Genomic DNA, 25,165 nt, shown 5'->3' with positions numbered 1-25,165 from the left:
GAAATTCAACCCACCTATCCCACTAAAATCAGGAAAATATTAAATTCACTCAAAAAGCAAAAGCTCACATGGAATTGGTGGCATTTCCAGCAGCGTACTAAAAGATGTAGTAGCTCACTGAAACAGGGCATTTTTCTGGATGAACTGAAATATGTTACTGTTAAACCATTGCATAAAAAGGGGGGGGGGGAGGTCTGATGCTAACAACTACCGTCCTATCTCACTTCTGACAGCTTTATCCAAAAGTCTTAAAAAAATAATGTATTCACAAGTAGCTTCACATATTTGTAAAAATGAAGTACTAACAAAATGTCTGTTCGGTTTTCAGTAAGATTTTTCAACAGAAAATACTTTATATGCTTTCACTGATCAAATATTAAATGCTCTCAACAACCAAACATAACCCACCGGGATTTTTTGTGATCTCTCAACAGTTCTGACTATGTGAATCATGAAATTCTTCTGGATAAGCATAAGCGTTGTGGTACGAGTGAGACAGTGCACAAATGGTTTAATTTATATTTAACTGGAAGACTCCAGAAGGTTAAAATTAATAGTACAGATAGTCCACAAAAATTAGTGGAATCCTCTAACTGGGGAGGTATCAAGAACGGTGTACCAAAGGGTCCAGTCTTGAGTCCCTTATTGTTCTTAATATATATTAATGGCCTGCCACTCTAAATTCATGAACATGCAAAGCTAGTTATTTTTGCTCTTGATACAAGTATACTAATCACACCCAACAAACAAGAATTTGCTGAGGAACTTGTAAATAATGTCTTTTGGAAAATTATTAAGTTGTTCTCTGCAAATGGACTCTTACTAAATTTTGAGGAAAAACAGTATATACAGTCCAGTACAGTAAATGGCATAACACCACTGACAGATACAGACTTTGAACAGAAGTCTGTCTAAGGCAGGATATTTAAAATTTCTGGGAGTGTTCACTGATGAGAAATTGAATTGAAAGAATGATCTGCTGAAACATGAGTTCAGTTACTTACACTATTAGGTCTATTGCAAATTTTGGTGATAATTATATCAATAAATTAGCCAACTATTCCGATTTTCATTCACTACTTTCATAAGGCATCGTATTTTGGGGTAATTCATCATTAAAAGAAGAAGTATTCATTGCACGAAAGTGTGTAATCAGAATAAGAGCTTGAGCCCACCAAAGATCACCCTGCAAACATTTATTTAAAGAACTAGGGATACTCACAGTACCTTCACAATACGTACATTCACTTATGAAATTTGTTATTAATAACCCATCCCAGCTCAAAAATAATACCAGAGTGCATAGCTACAACACTAGAGGAATAGATGATCTTCACTATTTGGGGTTAAATCAGACTCTGTCAGAGAAAGGGGTAAATTATGCTGCCACAAAAGTCTTCGATTATTTACCAAGTTGCATTAGAAGTCTGACAAATAGCCAACCACCATTTAAAAATAGATTAAAAGAATTTCTGAATGACAACTCCTCCCACTCAACAGATGAATTTTTAGATATGAAGTATTAAAAAAATTACACACTCTTATGTTTAACTTACACATTACGGAATGTTGTATTTATGATCTATGGAACAAGCATTAATTAATGATGTAAAACTTGTGGAACTGGTCAGTGTCCTAAGGTCATAAACATAACTATAAATGAAACAAAAATATTAGAAAGATTGAACACTGCACAGAAAAAAAAGCTTGACATGCAAACTGATAAAAATCCAGTCTCACCTGGAGCTCCTTCAGATGGCTGCTGTGCCTGCAAAATTCCTGCAGGCTGTTGCTGTTCTGCTGCAGGAATGGTGTGAGTTGAACCACTCGTAGAAATATTTAAAATCTCTGGCTTCTCTTGTACAGAGGGTGCTCCTCCCAACCACTCAGGCAATTGGCCACTGGGTGCTTTTGACATAGCATGCTGTTGTTGACGTCGGAGTGGTGATACTGAACTAGAATGAATCTCCTGTGATGCTGTTGTCACTGAACTGTTAGCTGGCAGATTCTTTTCACCAGCATTATCAGCAGAAACATTATCAGTATAGGATGTTGTCTGGTGCAAGGGTGGGGAGTGAGAGGAGGGTAGTTCCGAAGAAAGTCCGAGCCAAGAGGCAGAACCTCGTTCTTCAGTTCTGTTGTGAACAGGTGAACCAACTGTTTTTTTGGGTGTAGAAACAGGAGACAAAATACCTAAAGGATCTCCAATAGAAGAGGTATTCCGTCGAACAGTTGACCGTCTGGGCTGCGTGGAAGCAGGTGCAATTGAAGGAGAGTAACTCCCAAAAGACATTTCAGTTTCCTTAACAGTATCATCATTTCTTTCACTGGGCTTCTTTTCCATTTTATTTGCACTTTGCCCAACGTTCTTGCCAAGTAGCTCATCCATTATTGAGCTTTTCTTATCAGATAATTTCCCAGCCGCAGTGCTTGATTTTCCAAATTTCTCAAGACCAATTCCTGGCAGTAGATCATCTTCTAGGTCAATGCTCTCATTTCTGTTTCCCAACAATGGTGAAGTTTGCTCTTTTGGTTGTAAAACTCCAACTATTGATGCAATTGGCTGATTTTTTGGTTGTGTGGACATATCTACTGAATCTGGTGCAAAATTCACTCTTTTTACAGAACTCTGTCCTAAATGGTCGGACTTAAGGGCATCACCCATATCCATAGCACCATCTGTTTCAGATTTCATCACATTCTTGTTACTACTTCCTTTGTCAATAGACTTATCTGAACCAAATAAATCTGCAAATAATTTAGCTTTGTTGTTGGTATCACTATTTAAATTAGTCATTTCTGGAGCTTTGTCTTCAGACTTTTTACTGTCTCTCACTCCAGACCCTATAAAACCTGTAGTTGGCTTCTTTGTCTTCATACTGTCTGACAGCAAGTCATCCAGATCTGCCAAAGGGTCACTTCCATTGTCGCTGTCATCAAAATCTGTCAAACAAACTTCAGCATCAGGCATTACTTATCATCTACTAATCACAAATTCAACTGAACTTTTTGGAAATAAATAATGATTACAACAATATGGTCAAAATACTTATCTCTAATATTACATCTTGTTGATGCATTCTTCTGCCACCAATTTTATGTTCACCAATAGAGCACAAACTGTAGATGTTCTACGATAATGTACAACAATAACAGTTTATGTATTCATTGATAAGCAATACATCTGCAGCTGGGACTTTAAGATGTTGTGTCAAATTTTGCCAACAAACTTCATATTTCAACTGAGAACCTACTTATCACCTTGTGCCAAATAACTGAATCAGGCAATAACAATGCTTGGTGGAAACTCACAGTAACACATTATTTTTGTGATAGTACTTTCTACAAGTTTTGAGCCATGGCTTTGGGATACAACAACCAACACTGAAATGTGAATGAAGTAAATAGGCAATCACTTAAGCTGTTAAATTTGAGGGCAAAAATTGGTGCATGTCTTAATTATGTTGTTTGATTTTCTTTGAAAGCAACAGGATTTTAGAATGGCCAGTGACAAATCCTATGTATTCAGTGTGTCTATCAACTAAATTATCAATTGTGATCATTTGGATCTCACTGACAAAACTACCCCAGAAGGAAGCAATAGTGAAGATCTTGGCATTCTTTTAGTTTGTTCTGTATATTGCACTCAGACAGTTTTCAGCAATTAACCTTGACAGAGCAGCAAGTTAAATCAATACAGAATTACCAGCACTATTAAATAATCTCATACACAATGTGCTGTTGGAAATACAGACTGGCAGTAATGGAACCCAAGAAGAAATGTACACATCACAAAGGGGTGAAAACCACAGTTTATTTTGTGAACAACCTACCTCAATTATCTGTTTCATCTGGTTACTATTCTGTTTTGCCAATGGCATGATAACATATAAGGAGAACTGCTTGCTCATAATATACAACCAATGAAAGAAAAGACTGCATGACATAAGGAGAGTTAGTGGACTCCTGTGAACTCTCATAAATAGTACACAGTATTACTTGAAGATAATAAGCAAATGTTGTATTATCATACTGCGACATTTGAAATGAAGCCCAACACTATCAGAAAAATATATATCAAGAAAACCTTAAACAGCAGAATGCAGCATCTGTTTCCCACAGCAAATTATAAGCCACTTTGTTGAGAATTTACAGATCAAATTTTGAAATATGAGAGCATAGACTTTCACAGCCAGAATCCATTTCAATAACATTCTTCTGGGTGTGTGAGTGACAAGGGAAGCAGGCCCGCCCGTCACAGATGATTTTTTTCCAAATTTATGGCATACGAACAGCTTGGCCCTAAATGAAAGTGAGAGAAGTGGGAGCTCCAGATGGACAAAGAAAAAATAGCATTTCTTGCACAGGTTGGTCAAGGCATGACATATTTAGGTCAGTGTAGTCTACAGATAGTTGTTGACTTGAGTCCCTATGTGGAAATTTCTTTTTCTTCTCTTTATGTTACTTAGACTGCAAATAAATCAAAATTATCCTCAATGTGTTGAATTTATTCATATTTACATAGAAACGCATGCAAAGGAAAGGCAAAGAAAAATTTGAGTGTCAAGTAAAATTCCAGGAAGGTATTGTAAGGCATACATATGAACTTCATGTATAAAATTAGATATTTGTATTAGTATTTCATGGCAGATAAAACTGTGTACTGGACCAAGACTTGAACTCAAGACCTTTGCCTTTTGCAGGGAAGTCCTCTACCAACTGAGCTACCCAAGCACGACTCACGACCCATCCTCACAACTTAGGAAGATTGGAGATGAGGGACTGGTAAAAGTTGTTATACTATTTATTTGTTTTTTTGCTGCGAAGAATCTTTTAGCTCTCTTGGCCATCATCAGACAACTTAAGACTAAACAGACAGTCCACATAACATCAGAGCGAGCTTCTATCATACGAAGTTGGTTATTTGGAAAGATAGGTGTCCATTTTAGAGCACTTGCCCACAAAAGGCAAAGGTCTCGGGTTTGTGTCCAAATCCGGCACACAGTTTTAATCTACCAGGAAGTTACATATCAGTGCACACTCTGCTGCAAAGTGAAAATTTCATTCTAGATACTTGCATTATTTTACTGTCAATGATTTACACATGGTGGACTGATTTCCATCATAAAAACATGAGAAGCAGTAATTGTCTTCACATCTGGCACATGTAATAAATGCTACATTTTTACAATTGCATGGTTGTTTTAAGGTTTCTGTAAAAATACAAACTTAGTTTACATTCAAAAAAGTTTCATTCACATCACACAGTTTGGCAGCAAACCATGCATAATGCATCATTTTGCTGAATATTAGGAAGGATAACTGGTGACATACAGCTGAGTGTATTTTGATACATATTTTTTGGATGTCATTTCTTTTTCTCTCCTGATGAGATAAGAGCAGGTCTGAAGCTTTTTGATCAAATTCCTTACCTGAGATAAAAATACACAAAACAGGGTTGAACCAGCTAAATGCATTTTTTGCAGGAATCACTTTCATACTGTATAATGACAATTGTCCTTCATCTTGAAAAATCTCTTCTACTCATGCCTTTTACAAAAAATGCCGTACACTGAACATCATTTTGGTTTATTTGCAGTGAATGCAGCACAAAAATTGAAAACAAAAATGTTCCTGCATAGGAACTTGATTTCGTGACCCTCTGAGTACCATTCTTTATCCTTTCCACTGTGTCAACCACTGCATGGAACCTAGGCTAATATGAATAGTTCATGCTTTGCCCAATCTGCACCAATAAGTGCTATTTTTTCTAAATACTTGGTCACCTGGAGTTTTCAATTCTGTCACTTTCATTTCTGGCAAAGCCCTGCCTACTCCATAAATCTGGATGAAAATGGTAATTACGAGTAGGTGTGGTTCCATTACAAGTCATATCTATTAAAATTACCAGTGTTTCAGCTGCTACTGCAAGAAGTCTTCATCAGGGTAGAAGAATGCCAGTAACAGCAACCAAAACATTGATAATTTTATAACATATGACGTGCTCACACACCCAGCACAGTGTTATTGCAACATTTTTTTAAAACTTTGACCTGTACTGATAAATACATCACTGCTGACAATATTAAGTTCCATAGCAGAATAATTTTATAGATAAGAATGAAAATTCGAAACAGTGAACAATTTATAGTAAGAGATACCTTTCCGATTATATAAAAACTACGCACAAATAAACGCTTCACATTATTGTGTTTTCTTTCTAAAGTGTGAGATTGGCAAAAATGAAAACTTTCAAGTCCTTTTCCACTACTGAGCTGATTTTCAAAAATTAATTCTGAACATAAGCATTGAAAATTTTATATTCATATCAGCATTGGTGAACATGCAGATCTGACAGGAATCAGCAAATGCAAATACAGACAATTGCAGTTTAACAATTTGTCAATGAGGTCATTAGAGATGAAGCACAAACTCGTATTGGACAAGAGAACTGACTGTGTCATTTTCAAGCATTTGTCTTAAATGATTTAGAGAAACTACAGAAAACCTAAAATGGATAGCCAGAGGGAGATTTGAATTGCTGTCCTTCCAATGCAAGTCCAGTGTCTTGCTGCTGCACCACCTCGCTGTGTGATGACAATGGAATTATTTTCAAATTCCACAAACTTATCACTTAATGTATATTTTCTCTGTTTATGTGGCAGTCACGGTCCAAGTGCTTCTCTCACCAAGTTCCGAAAGTAGACTACTTTTACATCTACATCTGTAAGATTACTCTGCAATTCACAATAAAGTGTCTCACAAAGGGTTCAATGAACCACCTCCAAGCTGTTTCTTTACCGTTCCACTCTTGAACGGCGCACATGAAAAAAGAGCACTTAAATTTTTCTGTGCAAGCCCTGATTTCTCTTATTTTATTGTGACGATCATTTCTCCCTAAGGCCAACAGAATGTTTTCGCAATTGGAGGAGAAAACTGGTGATTGAAATTTCACAAGAAGATCCTGTTGCATCGAAAAACGCCTTTGTTCTAATGATTGCCACTCCAATTCATGTGTCGTGTCAGTGGCACTATCTCCCCTATTTCATGATAATACAAAATGAGCTGCCCTTCTTTGTACTTTTTCGATGTATTCCGTCAGTCCCACCTGACGCAGATCCCACACCTCACAACAAAACTCCAGAACAGGGTGGACAAGCATGTTGTAAGCAGTTCTTTAGTAGGCCTGTTACACATTCTAAGTGTTCTGCCAGTGAATCACAGTCTTTGGTTTGCTCTATCCACAACATTATCTTTGTGATTGTTCCAATTTAGGTTGTTTGTAATTGTAATCCCTAAGTATTTAGTTGAATTTACAGCCTTCAGATTTGTGTGTGTTATCAGGTAATTGAAATTTAATGGATTTCTTTTAGTAGTCATGTGAATAACTTCACACTTTTCTTTATTCAGGGTCAATTGCCACTTTTCGCACCATACAGATATCTTATCTAAATCATTTTGCAATTTGTTTTGGTCATCTGATTACTTTACAAGATGGTAAATGACACCATCATCTACAAACAATCTAATGGGCTACTCAGATTGTCTCCTATGTTGTTAATATAGATCAGGAATGCCGGATATTACTTCTGTTTTACTCGATGACTTTCCATCTATTACTATGAACTGTGACCTTTCTGACAGGAAATCACAAATCCAGTCACACAACTGAGGTGATATTCCATAGGCAAGCGGTTTGATTAGAAGACGATTGTGAGGAACGTTGTCGAATCTAAAAATATGGAATCAATTTGACACCCCCTGTCGATAGCACTCATTACTTCATGAGTAAAAAGAGCTAGTTGTGTTTCGCAAGAACGATATTTTCTGAATTCTTCTGACTATGTATCAATAAATCGTTTTCTTCGAGGTACTTCATAATGTTCAAATAAAGTATTTGTTCCAAAACCCTACTGCAAATTGACGTTAGTGATATGAGCCTATAATTCAGTGGATTCCTCCTACTTCCCTTTTTGGGTATTGGTGTGACTTGAGCAATTTTCCAGAATTAGGTATGGATCTTTCTGTGAGAGAGTGGTTGTATATAATTGCTAAATATGGAGCTATTGTATCAGCATACTCTGAGAGGAACCTGACCGCTGTACAATCTGGACCAGAGGCCTTGGCTGTATTAAGTGATTTAAGCTGCTTTGTTACACGGAGGATATCTACATCTATGTTTCTCATCTTGGCAGTTGTTCTTGATTGGAATTCAGGAATATTTACTTCCTCTTCTTTGGTGAAGGAGTTTCAGAAAACCGTGTTTAATAACTCTGCTTTAGTGGCACTGTCATCAGGGACTTCACCATTGTTATTGCACAGTGAAGGTATTGATTCTGTCTTGCCACTGGTGTGCTTTGTGTATGACCAGAATCTCTTTGGGTTTTCTGCTAGATTTCTAGACAGAATTTTGTTGTGGAAATTATTAAAAGCATCTCGAATTGAAGTATGCGCTATACTTTGAACTTCTTCAAAACTTAGCCAGTCTCGGGGATTTTTTGTTCTTTTAAATTTGGCGCACTTTTTTGTTGCTTCTGCAACAGCTATCTGACCCGTTTTGCGTACCATGGGGGATCAGCACCATCACATATTAATTTATCTGGTATATATCTCCCAATTTCGGTCGATACTATTTCTTTGAAATCATTTCACAACTTTTCTTTACATGATCAGATTGGAAGGAGTGGAGACTGTTTCTTAAAATGGTGTTACGAGCATTTTTATCAGCTTTTTTTAAGTAGATATATACACATCAAAAAAAGTTTTAGATCACCTCAGTTCTGAGAGTTCTGGAACCTGTACAGAAAATTGGAATAGAGGTCAACATAAACATAATTTCCGCCCTTGTCATTGTTCATGAAAACCACAGATTGCATGTTGTACCACCATACAGCGAGACCTTCAGAGGTGGTGGTCCAGGTTGCTGAACACACTGGTACCTCTAATACCCAGTAGCACATCCTCTTGCATTGATGCATGCCTGTATTCATTGTGGCATACTCTCCACAAGTTCATCAAGGCTCTGTTGGTCCAGACTGACCCACTCCTCAATGGCAATTTGGTATAGATCCCTCAGAGTAGTTTGTCGGTCACGTCATCCATAAACAGCCCTTTGCAATCTATCCCAGGCATGTTTGATAGGGTTCATGTCTCGAGAACATGCTGGCCACTCTAGTCATGCGATATAGTTATCCTGAAGGAAGTCATTCACAAGATGTGTACGATGGGGGCACAAATGTCGTAAATGAAGACGAATGCCTTGGTAATATGCTTCTGATATGGTTGCCCTATCAGTTGGAGGATGGCATTCACATATTGTACAGCCGTTACAGTACCTTCCATGAGCATCAGTGCCGAACATCGGCCCCACATAATGCCACCCCAAAGCAGCAGGGAACCTCCACCTTGCTGCACTCGCCGGACAGTGTGTCTAAGGCATTCACCCTGACAGGTTGCCTCCAAATAAATCTCCGACGATTGTCAGTTGAAGGCATATGCGACACTCATTGGTAAAGAGAACATGATGCCAATCCTGAGCGGTCCATTTGGCATGTTGTTGGGCCCATCTGTTCCACACTACATGGTGACGTGGTTGCAAAGATGGACCTCGCCATGGGTGTTGGGGTTGAAGTTGGGCATCTTGCAGCCTATTGCGCACAATTTGAGTTGTAATATGATGTTCTGTGGCTGAAGGAAAACATTATTCAACATGGTGGCGTTGCTGTCAGGGTTCCTCCTAGCCATAATCCGTAGGTAGCGGTCATCCACTGCAGTAGTAGCCCTCGAGTGGCCTGAGCGAGGCATGTCATCGACAGTTCCTGTCTCTCTCTAACTCCTCTATGTCTGAACAATAGCGATTTGGTTCACTCCGAGATGCCTGGAAACTTCCCTTGTTGAGAGCCCTTCCTGGCACAAAGTAACAATGCGGATGTGATCGAACCACGGTAATGATCGTCTGGGCATGGTTGAACTACACACAACACAAGCTGTGTACCTCCTTCCTGGTGGAATGACTGGAACTGATCAGCTATCGGACCCCCTACGTCTAATAAGATCGTTATTTACATTTTTGGGCGGATTTAGTGACATCTCTGAACAGTCCAAGGGATTGTGTCTGTGGTACAGTATCCAAAATCAACATATATCTTCAGGGGTGATGCAAAACCTTTTTTGACGTGTGTACTTTGCGTTTCTTTTCGATTGTTGTAGGTGTTATGGTACTCAGCCTATCAGCAACTGACTTGTGGTCACTAATCCCTGTATTCGACACGATTCTCACTATTTGTTCAGTATTATTTGCTGCTAAGAGGTCCAGTATGCTTTCACAACCATTTACGCTTTGAGTGGGCTCATGAACTAACTGTTCAAAATAATTTCCTGTAAAAGCATTCAGTACAATTTCGGAAGATGTTTTATGCCTGCCGCTGGCTTTAAATGTATAATTTTTCCAGCATATCGAGGGTAGATTGAAGTCACCACCAACTATAATTGTATGAGTGGGGTACCTATTTGAAATGAGACTCAAGTTTTCTTTGAACTGTTCAGCAACTATATCTTCCGAGTTGGGGGTCGGCAAAACAATTCAACTAATAATTTAGTCAGATTGTTAGGTATAGCTCCTACCCATACTATATCGCAGAAACTATCTACTTCAATTTCACTACGAGGCAAACTACTTCTGATAGCAATAAATACTCCACCACCAACTGTATTTAATCTATCCTTTCTGAACACTGTTAGAAAGTTTGAAAAAATTTCAGCTGAACTTATTTCTGGCTTTAGCCAGCTTTTTGTACCTATAACTATTTGAGCTTCAGTGCTATCTATTAGGACTTGGAGCTCTGGTTCTTTCCCAACACAGCTACGACAATTTACAACTACATTACTGTTCGTTTCTACAACTACCTTAATGTGTTTTACCTGCCCATTTTTAGACGGATGCCCTTTCTGGGGTTCCCTGAGACCTTCTAACCTAAAAAACTGCCCAGTTCCTTCCACACAGCCCCTGCTACCCGTGTAGCCACCTCCTGTGTGTAGTGGACTCCTGGCCTATTAAGTGGAACCCGAAAACCCACCACCCGATTGTGCAAGTCAAGGAATCTGCAACCTACATGGCCACAGAACTGCCTGAGCCTTTGATTCAGACCCTCCACTCGGCTCTGCGCCAAAGGACCACAGTCATTTCTATCGACGATGCTGCAGATAGTTAGCTCCGCCTTAATCTTGGAAGCAAGACTGGCAGTCTTTACCATTTCCACTAGCTGCTCGAAAGCAGAGAGAATCTCCTCCGATCCAAAGTGACACACATCATTGGTACCAACATGAGTCACCACCTGCAGTTGGCTGCACCCTGTACTCTTCATGGCATCTGGAAGCACCCTTTCCACATCCAGAATGACTCCCCGCTGGTATCCGCACAGAGTGCACACTGGCTTCCTTCCCCTCCTTGGCAGCCATGTTCCTGAGGGGTCCCATTACGCACCTACCGTTAGAGCTCCTAACTACCAGCAAACCCACCCTCTGTGAATGCCAAGACCTTGTGGGCCGAGGAGCTTCCTTCTGGAACAGGGTGGACAACTGCATCCAGCTTAGAGACATCGTCAGCCACAGATAACACCCACAACCTGTTCATCACACAAACTGGGGAGGCCCTATGATCGGCCCCTCGGAAAGTTTTTTCACTGCCTGCCAGACTTTGGGATGATCTCCCACTCGACCACGGGTGAGGGGTCAACCTCAGAGCAGGTAGTACCTGGGGCGGCCACAGCAGTGGACTGATCGGAGGGCACATGGGACGTGCTCGATGTCCCTCGCATCCCCACGTCCAACCCCTCACAGTGATGCCCCTGGGCAGCAGCCTCAAGTTGTGTGACGGAAGTCAACGCAGCCTGGAGCTGTGAGCGAAGGGTCACCAACTCAGCTTGCATCTATACATAGCTATCACAGTTCCTATCCATTACTGCAGTTGTTCCTGTTTGAAACTCATGAAAATATGTAACAAATGAACGGTGTACTTGGCTTATTAGCAGCAGGAAGTCAAAGTGCTCTCTCACGCACAGTCTATCTGACACTGAGCTACACTAACCAAAACAAACAAAAGCCTATATGATACGAGGGTCGATAACAATGGCAGTACTGTACGCTATGCTCTTATTAAAAAAAAAAAAAGGTTATGCCTAGTAAGCACTTGAACACGCAAGGAATTACAAAAAAATAATCTAGTAACTACACAGATATCTGTAAATGAGTTGCTCCTGTTGAAAGATCATAAAAATATATAACAAACAAATGGTGTACTCGCCTTATTTGCAGCGGGAACACGAGGTGCTCTGTCTCTGATAGTCTATTTTAAAGTAAGACGACATATTTTCTCAAAATTTCAACTCCTCAGAAATATTTTTCTATAAAGCTTACCTTCAAACCCTGGCAGCTTCGAACTTAAAGTACCTGATTTCTGTCCTTTTCTTTGTGAAGATCTTAAAACACCCTGCAAAAAATATATGTATTTTAACTCAGGAACTAGCTAAACATCAAAATGAGACACACAGGTATGCTACTATCTTCCTACCTGTACTGACTCCTGCTCTGGTTTCTTATTGCTGGGTGCAACTGTTATCTGCTTGTCTTTCTTTTTATTTGCTGTCCCAAAGAGACCTGCATCCAGATCTTCGAGGCCCTGTCAGAACTTGAACTGTCAGTAATTACTTATAACTCTTTGGTGTTTATATGGATCTGTCACACTGTGCTTACCTCCACCATTCTGGCCATTTCTGATGAATTAACATCTGATACATCAGACTCATCTGTTCCCAGCTTGGCTCCCAAATCATGCGAAAATTTTGCCATTCTTTCATCATGAACTACTTCCTCTGTGCCAAATCAGATAACTGCTGAAAATACAGATATTTCATGTACACAACAGTACCAATGAAAAATGCAGTTACTAACAATACCTTAAAAATTCTGGCAGTAGGAGAGGTATGATTTTATTCACTTTTGAAATGAATAAAAAACTTACACTATGAGATGTGAAAACAAAATAAAATTGTGTATTTAAAGATATCAAATGACATTTTTAGCATGTGTTCAAATGGTTCAAATGGCTCTGAGCACTATGGGACTTAACTGCTGAGGTCATCAGTCCCCTAGAACTTAGAACTACTTAAACCTAACTAACTTAAGGACATCACACACATCCATGCCCGAGGCAGGATTCGAACCTGCGACCGTAGCGGTCGCGCGGTTCCAGACTGAAGCGCCTAGAACCGCTCGGCTACTCCGGCCGGCTCAGCATGTGTGACGACTTGCAAAGCTTTAGGAATTACTAAGAGCATATACCCAATCATACATTGATTATGGCTTAAAGTATAGTTGACAAGATGTGATGTGGTTTTCTGGAGTCTGCACACTCAGTTGAATTGCTCCATTTCTTCAAGGTTGTGCTCTGACATTGCAACTGAGCAGTGTAGACCATTTAATGAATTCTATATCTTTTAAAGAAAATTACCTTTTATTGCTGTTTACATGGTAGAAGCTATTGAGATACAATAATCTAATACTCAGGACACTTGTTTTTATTTTTTTTATTTTACTGAGTAAACAGTCAACTTTCCTGTCCAGACACTTGGACGAACCCTTACTACAGCTTCAGCCTATGGTATATATATTGGTACACATTAAAGGAATGGACCTCCTCAGATATGGTGAATGACAGCTTACTTTCATAACAAAAGGAGAGGAGCACATTGACAAACTGCACAATAGGAATAAAACTAAATTCAAAATAAGAGAAGTTAAAATGTAAATTTCCACAATGTTTTGTTTTAGTTATACTCCTGTTATTAATTTACCCAAATGAATATCCAGTACAAATATAGTACAGAATGCTCTGGCAGGGAGTATGTAATTTAGAAATAAGAGAGACCACTCACTGAACAGCAAAAGCCTTAAAGGTGTTGATGCATGCACGCCCCCCCCCCCCTTTTTACACCACACACACACACACACACACACACACACACACACACACACCTGTGCCAGCTGGACACAAGTGCTGGAAGAAACTGTTGGCAGAGGGTGTGCAGACAGTGGGTTAGTGGAGACTGAGGGCAAGTGGGTCGTGGGAGTGAAGGGTGTTTACCAAGGATAACTTCCATCTGTATAGTTCAGGAAAGCTAGTGCTGGAGGGAAGGATCCAGATGAAACTGGTTGTGAAGCAACAACTGAACTCTAGCATAATGTGCTCAGCTGCATGTTGTATCACTGGTAGTCAACTTTATTCTTGACCACAGTTTGCTGGTGGCCATTCATTCTGGTGGACAGCTGTTTGTGTGAAATGCTGACATGAAAAGCTGTGCAAGGATTGCAGCAGAGTTGGTATATGACATGGCTGCTTTCACAGGTGGCCCTGCCTCTGAAATGAAATGAGCATTTGGCGTCATTGGGCGGGAGGCCCCTAGTGGGACAGGTCCGACTGCCTAGGTGCAGATCTTATTACATTTGACGCCACATTGGGTGACCTGCGTGCCAGATGGGGATGAAAATGATGATGAAGACAGCACAACACCCAGTCCCTGAGCAGAGAAAATCCCTGACCCAGCCGGGAATCGAACTCAGGCCCGTAGGACGGCAATCCGTCACGCTGACCACTCAGGTATCGGAGCGGGCGGCCCTGCCTCTGATGGGGTAGGATAAGTCTGTAACACGACTGGAATAGGAAGTACAGCATGGGTGGATTGGGCAGGTCTTACACCTGAATGGAATCCTCCTCCCCCCGCCCCCTCCCCAAAGTGGTATTCCACAGGTGCAAGACCAGCCCAATCCACCCACCCAGTACTTCCTACTCCAGTCCTGTCACAGGCTTATCTTGCATCTGATACCTTGTAGAGGCACACTAGCCCATCAAAGAGGATTTGTTCTGAAAGCTAACAAGTCTTCTTTCTCTTCTGTGTGTAACTGTCAACGGCTCAACACTTCTGCTATTCAGTGAGTGGTCTCCTTTATTCCTAAATTATTTAAATGACTTTCCAGTGATTTTAAAGGTATTTTCATTAAAAATTAATGTTTGTTAATGACACAACTATAACACAGACAGTCCTGGTGAAAACTGATGCTTTCTACTGAACAGGAAGATGGTATCGGGCACAGTGCTTAGAGTGCTTCTCATACTAGCGTGAAGATCGTGTCACTCTGAATGGTATTATAAGACCTGCATGAAGCATTCTGCGAACAGCTCAATACAGCTTCCTTAGGGTGTTTTTGTTTCATTATTACAACTACAAGAAAATGCCTGTTCTTCTCGCCAGACGTGTTTTGCTTTATTGACATATCACATCATCAGCGGTCTGTAATTACAGATATTTATAATTTGATTTGTTTTTAAGCTCAAAAAACAGTTAATTAACAATTTGTTGGTTTTTACTTACAGTAATTTCTGCTTGGTTTTTCACTTACATTACATCAGGGAATGTCAATTGCAAGCAGAAATCACCATAAGTAAAAAACCAACAAATTGTTAATGAACCGTTTTCGATCTTAAAAACAAAGCAAATTGTAAATATCTTTAATTACAAACCACTGATGATGCTTTACTTAAATAAAGTGAAACATACATTATATTGTAGATGTAATTAAAGAACAAAAATAATTCCAGGAATCGTGAAGCCATTATAGACAACATGGCCACACAACTGAAGAATTCAAAGCTTAATACATAGCCTTGAGAATCACTTAAGAGAGGGACATTCATACATGAGTGTGATTGATGCATTGTCCCTAATCGAGTAAACTGTTCCAAAAGAGAGAGCTGCAAAATAAATGTAATTTCAGTTGAAAAAGCTATGAACAACAAAAATACTCCAGCTTGGACAAAGCTGTGAATCTTAAAGTAAGACTTATTTAGTTCTTCTACCAAAGAAACCTCTTAAATAGAAAGAATAAACAACCAATGCAGAAAAATGAAAGGGTAAGATGAATATTAGCAAGTATGTAGGACAATACATAGAAATCATTGAAATCAAACAGATACCCCCTGATGAATACTGCACTACAATAGGACTAATAAGGTGAAATTACAATACATAAAGAACAAAAGTTCCAGACCCTACAAGTCAGTGAATGTTGTATTGAATAACTCTTTGAATGTGTGACACAATAGTGGCTCAGTAAACACACTTACTAATACAGGCAGTTTACACTGTTGTGCAAACAATTCAATTCACCATCACTGTCATTTTACAGGCCACCAACAGAAATGCCAAGCTTTACAAAGCAAATAGGAATTGTTTTCATTAGGTTATGTGGGCTTCATTGGAGAATAATTGTTTGTAGAGTTTTAATGCTGATTTTCCATACGCTAGCACTGACACAAGTAACCTGGAGTTGCTGATGTCCAGATTTTGATTATTTACAAAAGGAAAGTTCCTGATTAGGATTGAAGGACATAACCTAGAACAACAAAAATTGACACTTTGTTTTTCTAGACCTAATTACATTCAGTGATTTAGATGTAAAATTGTTCATCAGTTGTTTATTTGGATCAACAGAAGCATGTGATTCCACCCTTCTGCTGTGACCCATGATGTAATGGTACTGTGTGTGACGTCACTACACATGGAGTTTTTGAGTTGGCTGTGTTTGTAGATGTCATGTTATTGTAGTTGGTGATGACCTCTGGTGGCAGATGTGGACATGCTGAGTTTAATGTGTGGTATTGGGTTCATTTGAGTTTTGATTGTCATCGTGCTAATGTGGTTTTGAGTTTGGGTAGTAACATGGGTTGTGGAAATGTTTTAATTGAGTTATTAAGGTTTTCTTTTTATGTATTTGGCATTTTTTTTAGGTTTGATTAGTTTGGCGTTGTTTTGCGGAAATAAATCTAAATTTTTTTTATTGCTTATCTGTTAGGTATGGATATGACAGTGAAGTTCACGACTGCCTCATTATGTTCTGAGATAGATGATGATATGATGTCTGTCATACAGTTTCTGCTAATGTTTGGTCTTATCGCTGAATGTTATAGGTTCATGTCTGTAGCAACAACATGAGGTTGACGAGAGTTCTGGTGGCTCAGACCAGAGACATGTATATGTGGTGTTGTCAGTGTGTAGGTGTATGAGGTGGACAATCTAGGTGGTATTGGCAGAGGTTTTTTTTGGTAAATAATTTTTGTTTTGGTTTTATTCTATAGTAATTGTGATGTTTTGTGTGTTGAATATTTATGGTGGCTCAGTTGCATTTTAACTGATGTATTGAAAACTTGGGTTTTTGAGTTGTTGGGGTTTAGGTTCCACTTTTTGGAGTCGTAGGTATTGGTTTTTTTGCATCGATAGCTGCGGTTGAGCTATGTAGGTTAAGGGAAATGTCCGATTCCACTTTTCTGGGTTGTAGGTATTGGCTTTTTGGTACTGGTAGCTCCAGTTGAGCTATAGGCATCAAGTGAAATGTCTGATTCCTGTGGTTTTGTTGAATGTTTTTTGTTTTAAGATGGTGCAGTGTTTTTTTATTGTTGTATATTTAGCTGGTCCCCGCCCTAAACCCCAATTTTCTGCGGATGTTCCATTAGTTTTATGTTATTTTTAGAGTGAGATATTACGAGGGTGATTTGAAAAGTTCTTGGAATGGAATAGAAGAAAAGTACTTACATCACAGAAATTTTTTTTATTTTTCAATTTAGTCTCCTTGTCGATTAATGCACTTGGTCCAATGATGTTCCAGTGCCTTGATCCCATCTCGAAAATGAGTTTCCTCTAGGCCTGCAAACCAGTAGTCAACACTGGCTATCAATTCTTAATTTGAAGTGAATCTTCATCCACCAAGAAAAATTTTCAGTTTTGGGAAGAGATGGAAGTCTGATGGAGCCATATCAGGTGAATAAATTTGGTGTGGGAAAAATTCATACCTTAGTTCATGTAAGTTTGCCATGGTGACGGCACGTGTGCATCATATTGATGGAAGATGACTTTCTTCCTTGCTACACATGGCGTTTTTTCATGTATCTTTTGTTGCAATTTGTCCAGAAGGTTAGCATAGTATTTCCCAGTAATTGTTTACTCAGTGGGGAGATAATCTACAAACAGAATGCCCTTCGCAACCCAGGATACTGATGCCATGGCCTTTCTTGCCAAAGGAATTGTCACTGCTTTCTTTGGTGGCAGAGAATCAGCATGTTTTCACTGCTCTGACTGTTGCTTTGTCTCTGGGGTATAGTAGTGCACCCAAGTTTCATCTGTGGTCACAAACCGGCATAAAAAAATCTTGTTTGTTTCTCCTAAAATGGGCCAAACATTGTTCCGATATGTCCATTTTCATGTGCTTTTGACCCAGCTTCAAGGGCCACAGCACCCATCTTGCAGATAATTTTTTCATTTATGATTCTTCAGTTAAAATGTGATATACCCTTTCAAATGACATCTGGAAAGCATGAGCAATTTCACACACTTTCAATCGGTGAGCCTCCTTAACCATTTTGTGCATTTTTGCAATGATTTCTGGAGTAGTGACACATCTTGGCCGATCACTGCGTGGATCATCATCTAAGCTCTCCTGACCAAATTTAAATTCATTTGTCCACTTGACAACAGTTGAATATGAAGGAGCAGAGTCCCACACGGTATTCTGGAAATCGACATGAATATCTTTTGCTTTCATATCTTTCTTTACGAAGTACTTAATCACTGCCTGCTCAAATCTCGATCTTTTTCATCTTCGCAAATCACTACATGGGAACAACAACAGAGCTACATCACCGCCACAGCTCTTCTCCAAGAGCACTGACGTGGCACGTGTTTAAAGGCAACAGTCCAATGAATATCACGTGAACAACTTGTTGCATTAGTGCTGACCTCTCATGGTGATTCCAAGAACTTTTCAAACCACCCTTGTATTGTGTCATTTTTATTTTTGTTCGTGTTTGTTGGCATGTGTACGTAGTGATGTCATTGTTGTTTTGTACATGCTGGAAGTGGCTGTTGACACCATACACTTCTGTAATACCGTCTATTTGACCAAGATGGTAAAATGTTTACAGAAGAATTCATTAACCAGTTAGGTTAAAATCATAGAACAGTATTGTATCACAAAATTTTAAGAAATGATTTAATCATGCTGTTTAGAGAGACATTATGAGAAGAAAGCTGGAAAGAGATTTATAAAATGAAAAAAATTAACTTTTCCTTAAACTTATTCCTACAGCACTTTTGAGTCTTGTTTTACCCAAAAACAAATAAGATAAAATTAAACACAAGCAGGCACACAGGATAGATAGCTCCTCAGATTAAAATCTTGTGCTAGGAAGATACTACAACTCTACGTAATTCAGAGGATAAATGGTAGTCAGAAATTGAAACTCTGTTACCACCAGCAATTGCAAGCTTCTAGTTTGTTACTGCAAAAATGCAACACACACACACACACACACACCATGTCCAAACGTGTTTACAGGAGGTGTTCAATGTGGCATCCATTCATAAAAATGCAACCCTATGCCCTCCAGCGTAAGGAAAGACACACCCTTTTAAGTATAAGCGGTTGTTGCTGTACCTGCTGGAACGCACTGAAGAAGCGACCCTGTAGTGTCTGCGCATAATTGATTGGCATGGCGCAGACCAATTCCTACAAGTGTTCCCAGAACCAAAAGTCTAGGGGACTGAGCTCTGGGGAGTGATTAGGCCAAGGTGTGGGGCCCCCGGCCCAATCCAGCGGTCAAGAAATGTCTGCGCCAGATGTTCAAGCACACTGCGACGAAAGTGTGCTGGTGCACCATCATGCATGAACCACATTTATATTGAAACTTACTGCCAGGAAGTTTCATATCAGTGCACACTCTGCTGCATAGTGAAAATCTCATTTTGGGCACATCTATATTTGTTGCTGCAACAGCACAGCCTCCAGCAAGGTACGTAGTACATTAATGAGAAAGTCCACATAATGCATCCCAGTTAACCTTTGTGGTAGCACATATGGCCCTATTAATCTATAGCCAAGTACGCCTGGACATACGTTGATTGAGAATCAGTGTTCATACCCTCTTTCCTGAATTAATTAGGAATTTACATCTGCCCACACATGTTGGTTATGGAAATTGTCAATAGTGTCCTTTGTGAATCCTGCCTCATTGGTAAATAAAACCTTGGATGTGAGCAGTGGTTTTGTGGCACACTCCTGCAACAGCCATTGACAGAACTGCCATGATGATCCTGTGGCCCTAGGGCCTGAATGCAATTGTTCAGATAAGGTGCTGTTCCCAGATAAAAGAGTGAGAAATGCCTTCTGCTGCTGCTGCTGCTGCTGCTGACCGCTGCACACTAGTCCCATGGGTTTCTTCTACCAAACGTAGCACATGCTCCTCCATGTCAGGCATACGGACTGTGCGAGGCCTTCCACTGTCAGTCTTCCGAGGAGCAAGGGTACCTGGGTACCTGTGTCCCTCAGATGCTGGAAAAGTCTGCTGAACGTCTTATCAGACGGCACTCTGTGCTGTGGATATTTTCCAGCATAGAGGGCACAGGCTTGCAGGCTTAGAGTGAGTCAACAGAAAACCACCCTATGCATGCTGCACATTAAGTTTTCTTATTTATCTTGAGCACTCAGATGTGTTTTGCATTAATTACAAGGCATCTTCAGTGGATGTCATGACATAGCACACGATTTTTGTTTTCATGTACATGTTATTTTTTGGAAGTAGGTAAAACACTATGGTAGGTATCCAGGGTTGACAATACTGCACATGTAGGCACACAAACACAAAGAAAACTAATGTAGCCTACAACACACTCAAACCACACAACTAACTGCATACCACCTACTGCATAATAGGAGAAAGAATGTGGGAAGAGCAATGGAGAGCTGGAGGGGAAGACAGTTGGGGACTGGAATGGAGAAGCAGTAAGCACAGGGGTCAGGTATGTGGCACAAGTGATCTTGTTCTGTTACAGGCAGTGCAAAGTTGCACATAGCGTACAATGACGCGGAATGGACTGGGAGGAGAAAATAGAAAGAGATAGACTGAAGAAATGAGGGTGTAAATATAGAATGAGAGAAGAGGGGGCATAGCGACGGGTGGAGGTGGGTGTGGAACCTGGGCTAGTGGAGATTAAGGTCAGGATTGTGGGATCAAAAGGTGTAATGTCAGGACAATTCAGGACAGCTCAGAGAAACTGGTATTGTGGGGGAAGATCCAGATGACACAGTTTGTGAAACAGCCATTGTGTTCAGCAGCTTGTCCCACTGTTGGGCAGTGAACTCTGTACTTGTTCACAGTTTGGCAGTGGTCATTCATACAACTGATTGAGGCTAGCCCACATAATATGATGGGCAGAAGTGACAGATGGGCAGAAGTGACACCAGAGCTGGAATATGATAAGACTACTTTCAGAGGTGGCCCTGTCCCAGGATCGGACCAGGACAGGGTTTGCTGTGTGAGTCCATAACACAGGTCTTGCACCAGGGTCTTCCATAAGGGTTTGACCCAAGTGGCAAATGAGTGGGAATAGGTGTGGCATAAAGTTGGTCCACAATGTTCTGTACATCGGGTGGGTGACACAGTACCACTTTCAAATGGATGAGAAGGATTGTGGGTTGTATGTTCATTCCTGGACACAATAGTAAGTAGTAAAGGGTATGGTGAAGCTGTCCAATGCATCGTAAGTAATGAAGGGGATGCTCCTTTGAAGTTGGAACATGTGGGGTTTTGGAGGATTAGTATCACATGTGGATACAGCGTGGGAAATCTGTTCATGGAGTACGTTAGGAGAGTATACCTGCCTGTAAAAACTTTAGAACGAACATGAGCATGCTAGGCAATGGACTGCCTTGTGAGCCACCCACTGATGGCCAGAATGTATGGGAGAGAGATTTTAATGTGGAAGGGGTAGTAGCTACAAAATGGAAGTGCTGTTGTTCATGTCAAGCCCTTGACATGGGATGAGACTTCATGAAGGCACCGAAGAGGAGGACTGTTATGCTGAGGAGAACCAGGTGAAGCACATATGAGAGGTTTGAGGCTGTGGAGAAAATGAAATAAAGTATCTTGGCCCTTGGTCCAAATCATGAAGTCATCATCAATGAATCTGAGCTAGGTAAGTTATTTGGCATCTTGGGTGGGTAGAAAGTTTCCTGTAGATCCTCCATAAATGGAGTGGCATAGGAAGGTGCCAAACCGGTGCCCATGATGTACAGTGAATTTGTAATCTTCCACTCAAAGGAGAAGTAGTTGTGGGGAAGAACGTAATTCAACAGCTGTGTACGGAATGGGGTGGTGGATCTAGAGTCAGTAAGAGATTGGGAGAGGTAGTGCTCAAGAGAGTCAAGGTCATGAGAAAGGAGGATGATGACATAATAACTGATTTAATCGATTTGAGGTGGACTGAGGGGAATATTTTTTTCTATACAAGAGTTTGGTGCTACTTGGGATTTGTTATTGAGAACTGAAAGAGTTATTTGCACAAAAGTCCACCCGAGTCATGCCATGATGAAAAATACTTCACAAGACTACAGATACATTTCTCAAGAAGGTCTGCATAGAATCGTTTCATTCATCAAGGGACTGTGGAGATAATATTAGGCAAATTACAGCTCACAGAGAAGCCCAAAGGCAACGATTCTTTGTACATTCCATCCATGAATAATAATGATATAAGGTCCAATTACATGGCCATTTGCCAAACACTTTACAGTGAATCAACAAGTGTAGATGCAGAAGTCTAAAGCTGTAGGTCATAAAACACTTAAAGCTGAGATAACTATCAAAGTCAAGACACAGTAGTTTGTCATACTGTTGTATGTAAGTGATTATCACACAGATGAACACAATCAAGAAAAGTTGAATGAGATTGGAGCAAGATGAAATGAGTTTTATCTTCAATCGCGAGCTTTCTCTACTACAGAAAAATATGAAGTTCTGGTTCACTAGTAGTCCCTGAACCAAAGACCCTCCTCAGTCAACGTACGAATGGGTTCACATACAAGGCAGCCATGTCAGCTTCCTTGCATGTAGTATTATCCTACTGGTAAGTCCAGTCTTCCAAAAATGAAATAGTTCTCAACCAACATCAAACTAATCAGAGTGCCAAAGTTATCTGAGGTCAACTGAACCAGCCAACACCGGATGTCAGCTTGACTCTGATGTAATAATCTTAGGGCATGTGACGTCTTGTGTGTGCAAACAGAAAAACAGAACACACAATATTTCTTGGCACCAAAATTATTTTTTGAGTTTAAGGCTTTGGAGACAGGCAGATATGAACCGTAACCCAAAGTATAGTTTTAAAGGTGACACTTTGATTGTAAGCTGGTGAAGTCAATGAACACGAAGACAAAATTTTAGCTGTAATGACATACTGACCTATAGTGTTGCCCATGGTCTAAGTTAGCAAGTTTGTGAATCAGTACTGAAGGCTTCACCAAGCCTGGTGTGTTAGCTTTTCAGGGATAAACTGAACAAGGCAAAAATGTGTCCAGTAGGCAACTTGAAAGTATCAATAATAGTGCATACATGTTGTGGAAGAGGGTGTTTTTTTCTTTTTTGCCATGGTGTTTTCTTACACTTCATGTAGCTTTCAATACTAACAGAGATTTAGATGCATGGAAAATCATAAGTTACAAAACAGTTTTGATTCTATATCATACTGTAGGTGTTCCTGTAACAAGATGGATGAGTTGGTTCACATATTACCAGGCAAGGGAACATTACTTCTAATAGGAGTATGTCTAATGAAGGACAAGTGTCTCTCTCACTCTTTGGGTTAATAACTGTTTTAGTTATCTTGCTGCATTTTTGGCACATATCTATTTTACATGAGTTTGACTGTGGAACAGTCTACTTCACATTTACTGTGTTTCATGGGATGACATACGTAAGATTACACACAACTGGCAGCAACACGTTATTAATCATGGGAAGAACAAGACTTGCATGACTAATGACAGTTTCAGGCCTAGTGTAGGGGAGCCTGACCATCAGAATGAATATTCAGGCCTGCTCGGTCAAGGAGATTTAAAGAGACTATCAAGAAGTACAATGAACAATGATCTGCCGGACAGGGAAGACCTATCTTCCTTATACGCAAACAGGAAAAGCTGTTATGAAGAGAAAGTGTAAACTCCATCTACAAATCAATGTAGAAATTTAAAAATTGTAAACAGTGACATGTGACAATTCTTCACTTGCCAAACATGCATTAAAATATGTTGATCAAGTCACCCCAAAATCAATTATGGGAGAGGTGACAGCAAACACTGCTCTGTGCTACTGCACACTTATAAATACAATACACACATTTATCCGAACGTCAAACACAGAAACCTGTCCGATTTCGACATGGGCTAAGGAATTTCTAAATAAGAAACTTCTGCTTAGGTATTACTACTGACGCACTTCAAAACATTCTGTTGAATAGCTACAAAAATTGTGAAATTACTTGTGCAGTAAACTGAGGATTACCTGCCTCCTACAGTCAGGTTGGGTTAGAGAATGGTAATTTCAAATATTTGATTTGGCTTGTATTTACGCATTTTAATACCATCCATTTCAATTTATTCAGAACTAGAGGTTACCAGCAAACGGAAGCATACTGACAGACGTTTAGTCGTCCTAAATATCACTTTATAGCTCCTACATTTTCTTGGCACCTTCCAAAATTCAAATATTATTGTTTACACCTAAGCCAATTTGTATCACAGATATAATACTTCATTATAGCAGGCGTCCGTTGATATCTAAATTGTCTTTGTTTCTAAGATCTTTGCCAAAAGCTTGCTTAAAATATTCATATTATTTGAAATAATAAAGCATCATAAAATGCCAATACCGGTTCACTGCGTTGTTTACCTTTATCTTTTTAGAGACTGGAGAAAAATGTTTCTCACACGTTTCAAGCCAGATTTACACGCTACTCCACGTCACGCGAAGTCTCGCGAAAATACTCCACAGCGCGTTTCAAATGGCTGCTTTTACACAGGGTGCCAACGGACCGTCATGACTTGTCACATCAATGTTTTTCGGGAAGTTTTGACGGCATCATAGTCAGCTAACCTCAGAAGTTAACTAATTTTGGCCGCGTTCACTCTTGTTATAAAAACGGTTTGTGTGCTTCTGTGTCTTCTTAACCTTTATTTTTTTGGTGTGCATTGTTTTCGTAGCAAATTGCAAATGCTCCGTGACGTTTTG

At 39.8% G+C, this 25,165-nt stretch overlaps 1 protein-coding gene across 4 annotated transcripts in view; it reads right to left on the bottom strand.

Annotated features, from left to right (window-relative positions):
• LOC124607287 (fas-binding factor 1) overlaps positions 1-24,644 on the bottom strand; it is a 122,023-nt gene extending 97,379 nt beyond the window's left edge. Inside the window, exons 1-5 of one of the 4 annotated variants that reach the window (XM_047139572.1) lie at positions 24,417-24,644; positions 12,751-12,890; positions 12,569-12,676; positions 12,415-12,487; positions 1,741-2,943 (exon numbers count right to left, since the gene is read on the bottom strand). In XM_047139572.1, the coding sequence (XP_046995528.1) occupies positions 1,741-2,943; positions 12,415-12,487; positions 12,569-12,676; positions 12,751-12,846 (1,480 nt within the window). In that variant the 5' untranslated portion in view covers positions 12,847-12,890; positions 24,417-24,644. The remainder of the gene's footprint in view (positions 1-1,740; positions 2,944-12,414; positions 12,488-12,568; positions 12,677-12,750; positions 12,891-24,416) is intronic. The other 3 variants (XM_047139570.1, XM_047139571.1, XM_047139573.1) reach the window with 3 other exon arrangements.
• Positions 24,645-25,165: the final 521 nt, after the last annotated feature.

This window comes from Schistocerca americana, chromosome 3, assembly GCF_021461395.2.
Source record: "Schistocerca americana isolate TAMUIC-IGC-003095 chromosome 3, iqSchAmer2.1, whole genome shotgun sequence".
Classification (NCBI taxonomy): domain Eukaryota; kingdom Metazoa; phylum Arthropoda; class Insecta; order Orthoptera; family Acrididae; genus Schistocerca; species Schistocerca americana.
The sequence above is the reverse complement of the archived record's forward strand: the minus strand, read 5'-3'. Positions and strand labels throughout refer to the sequence as shown.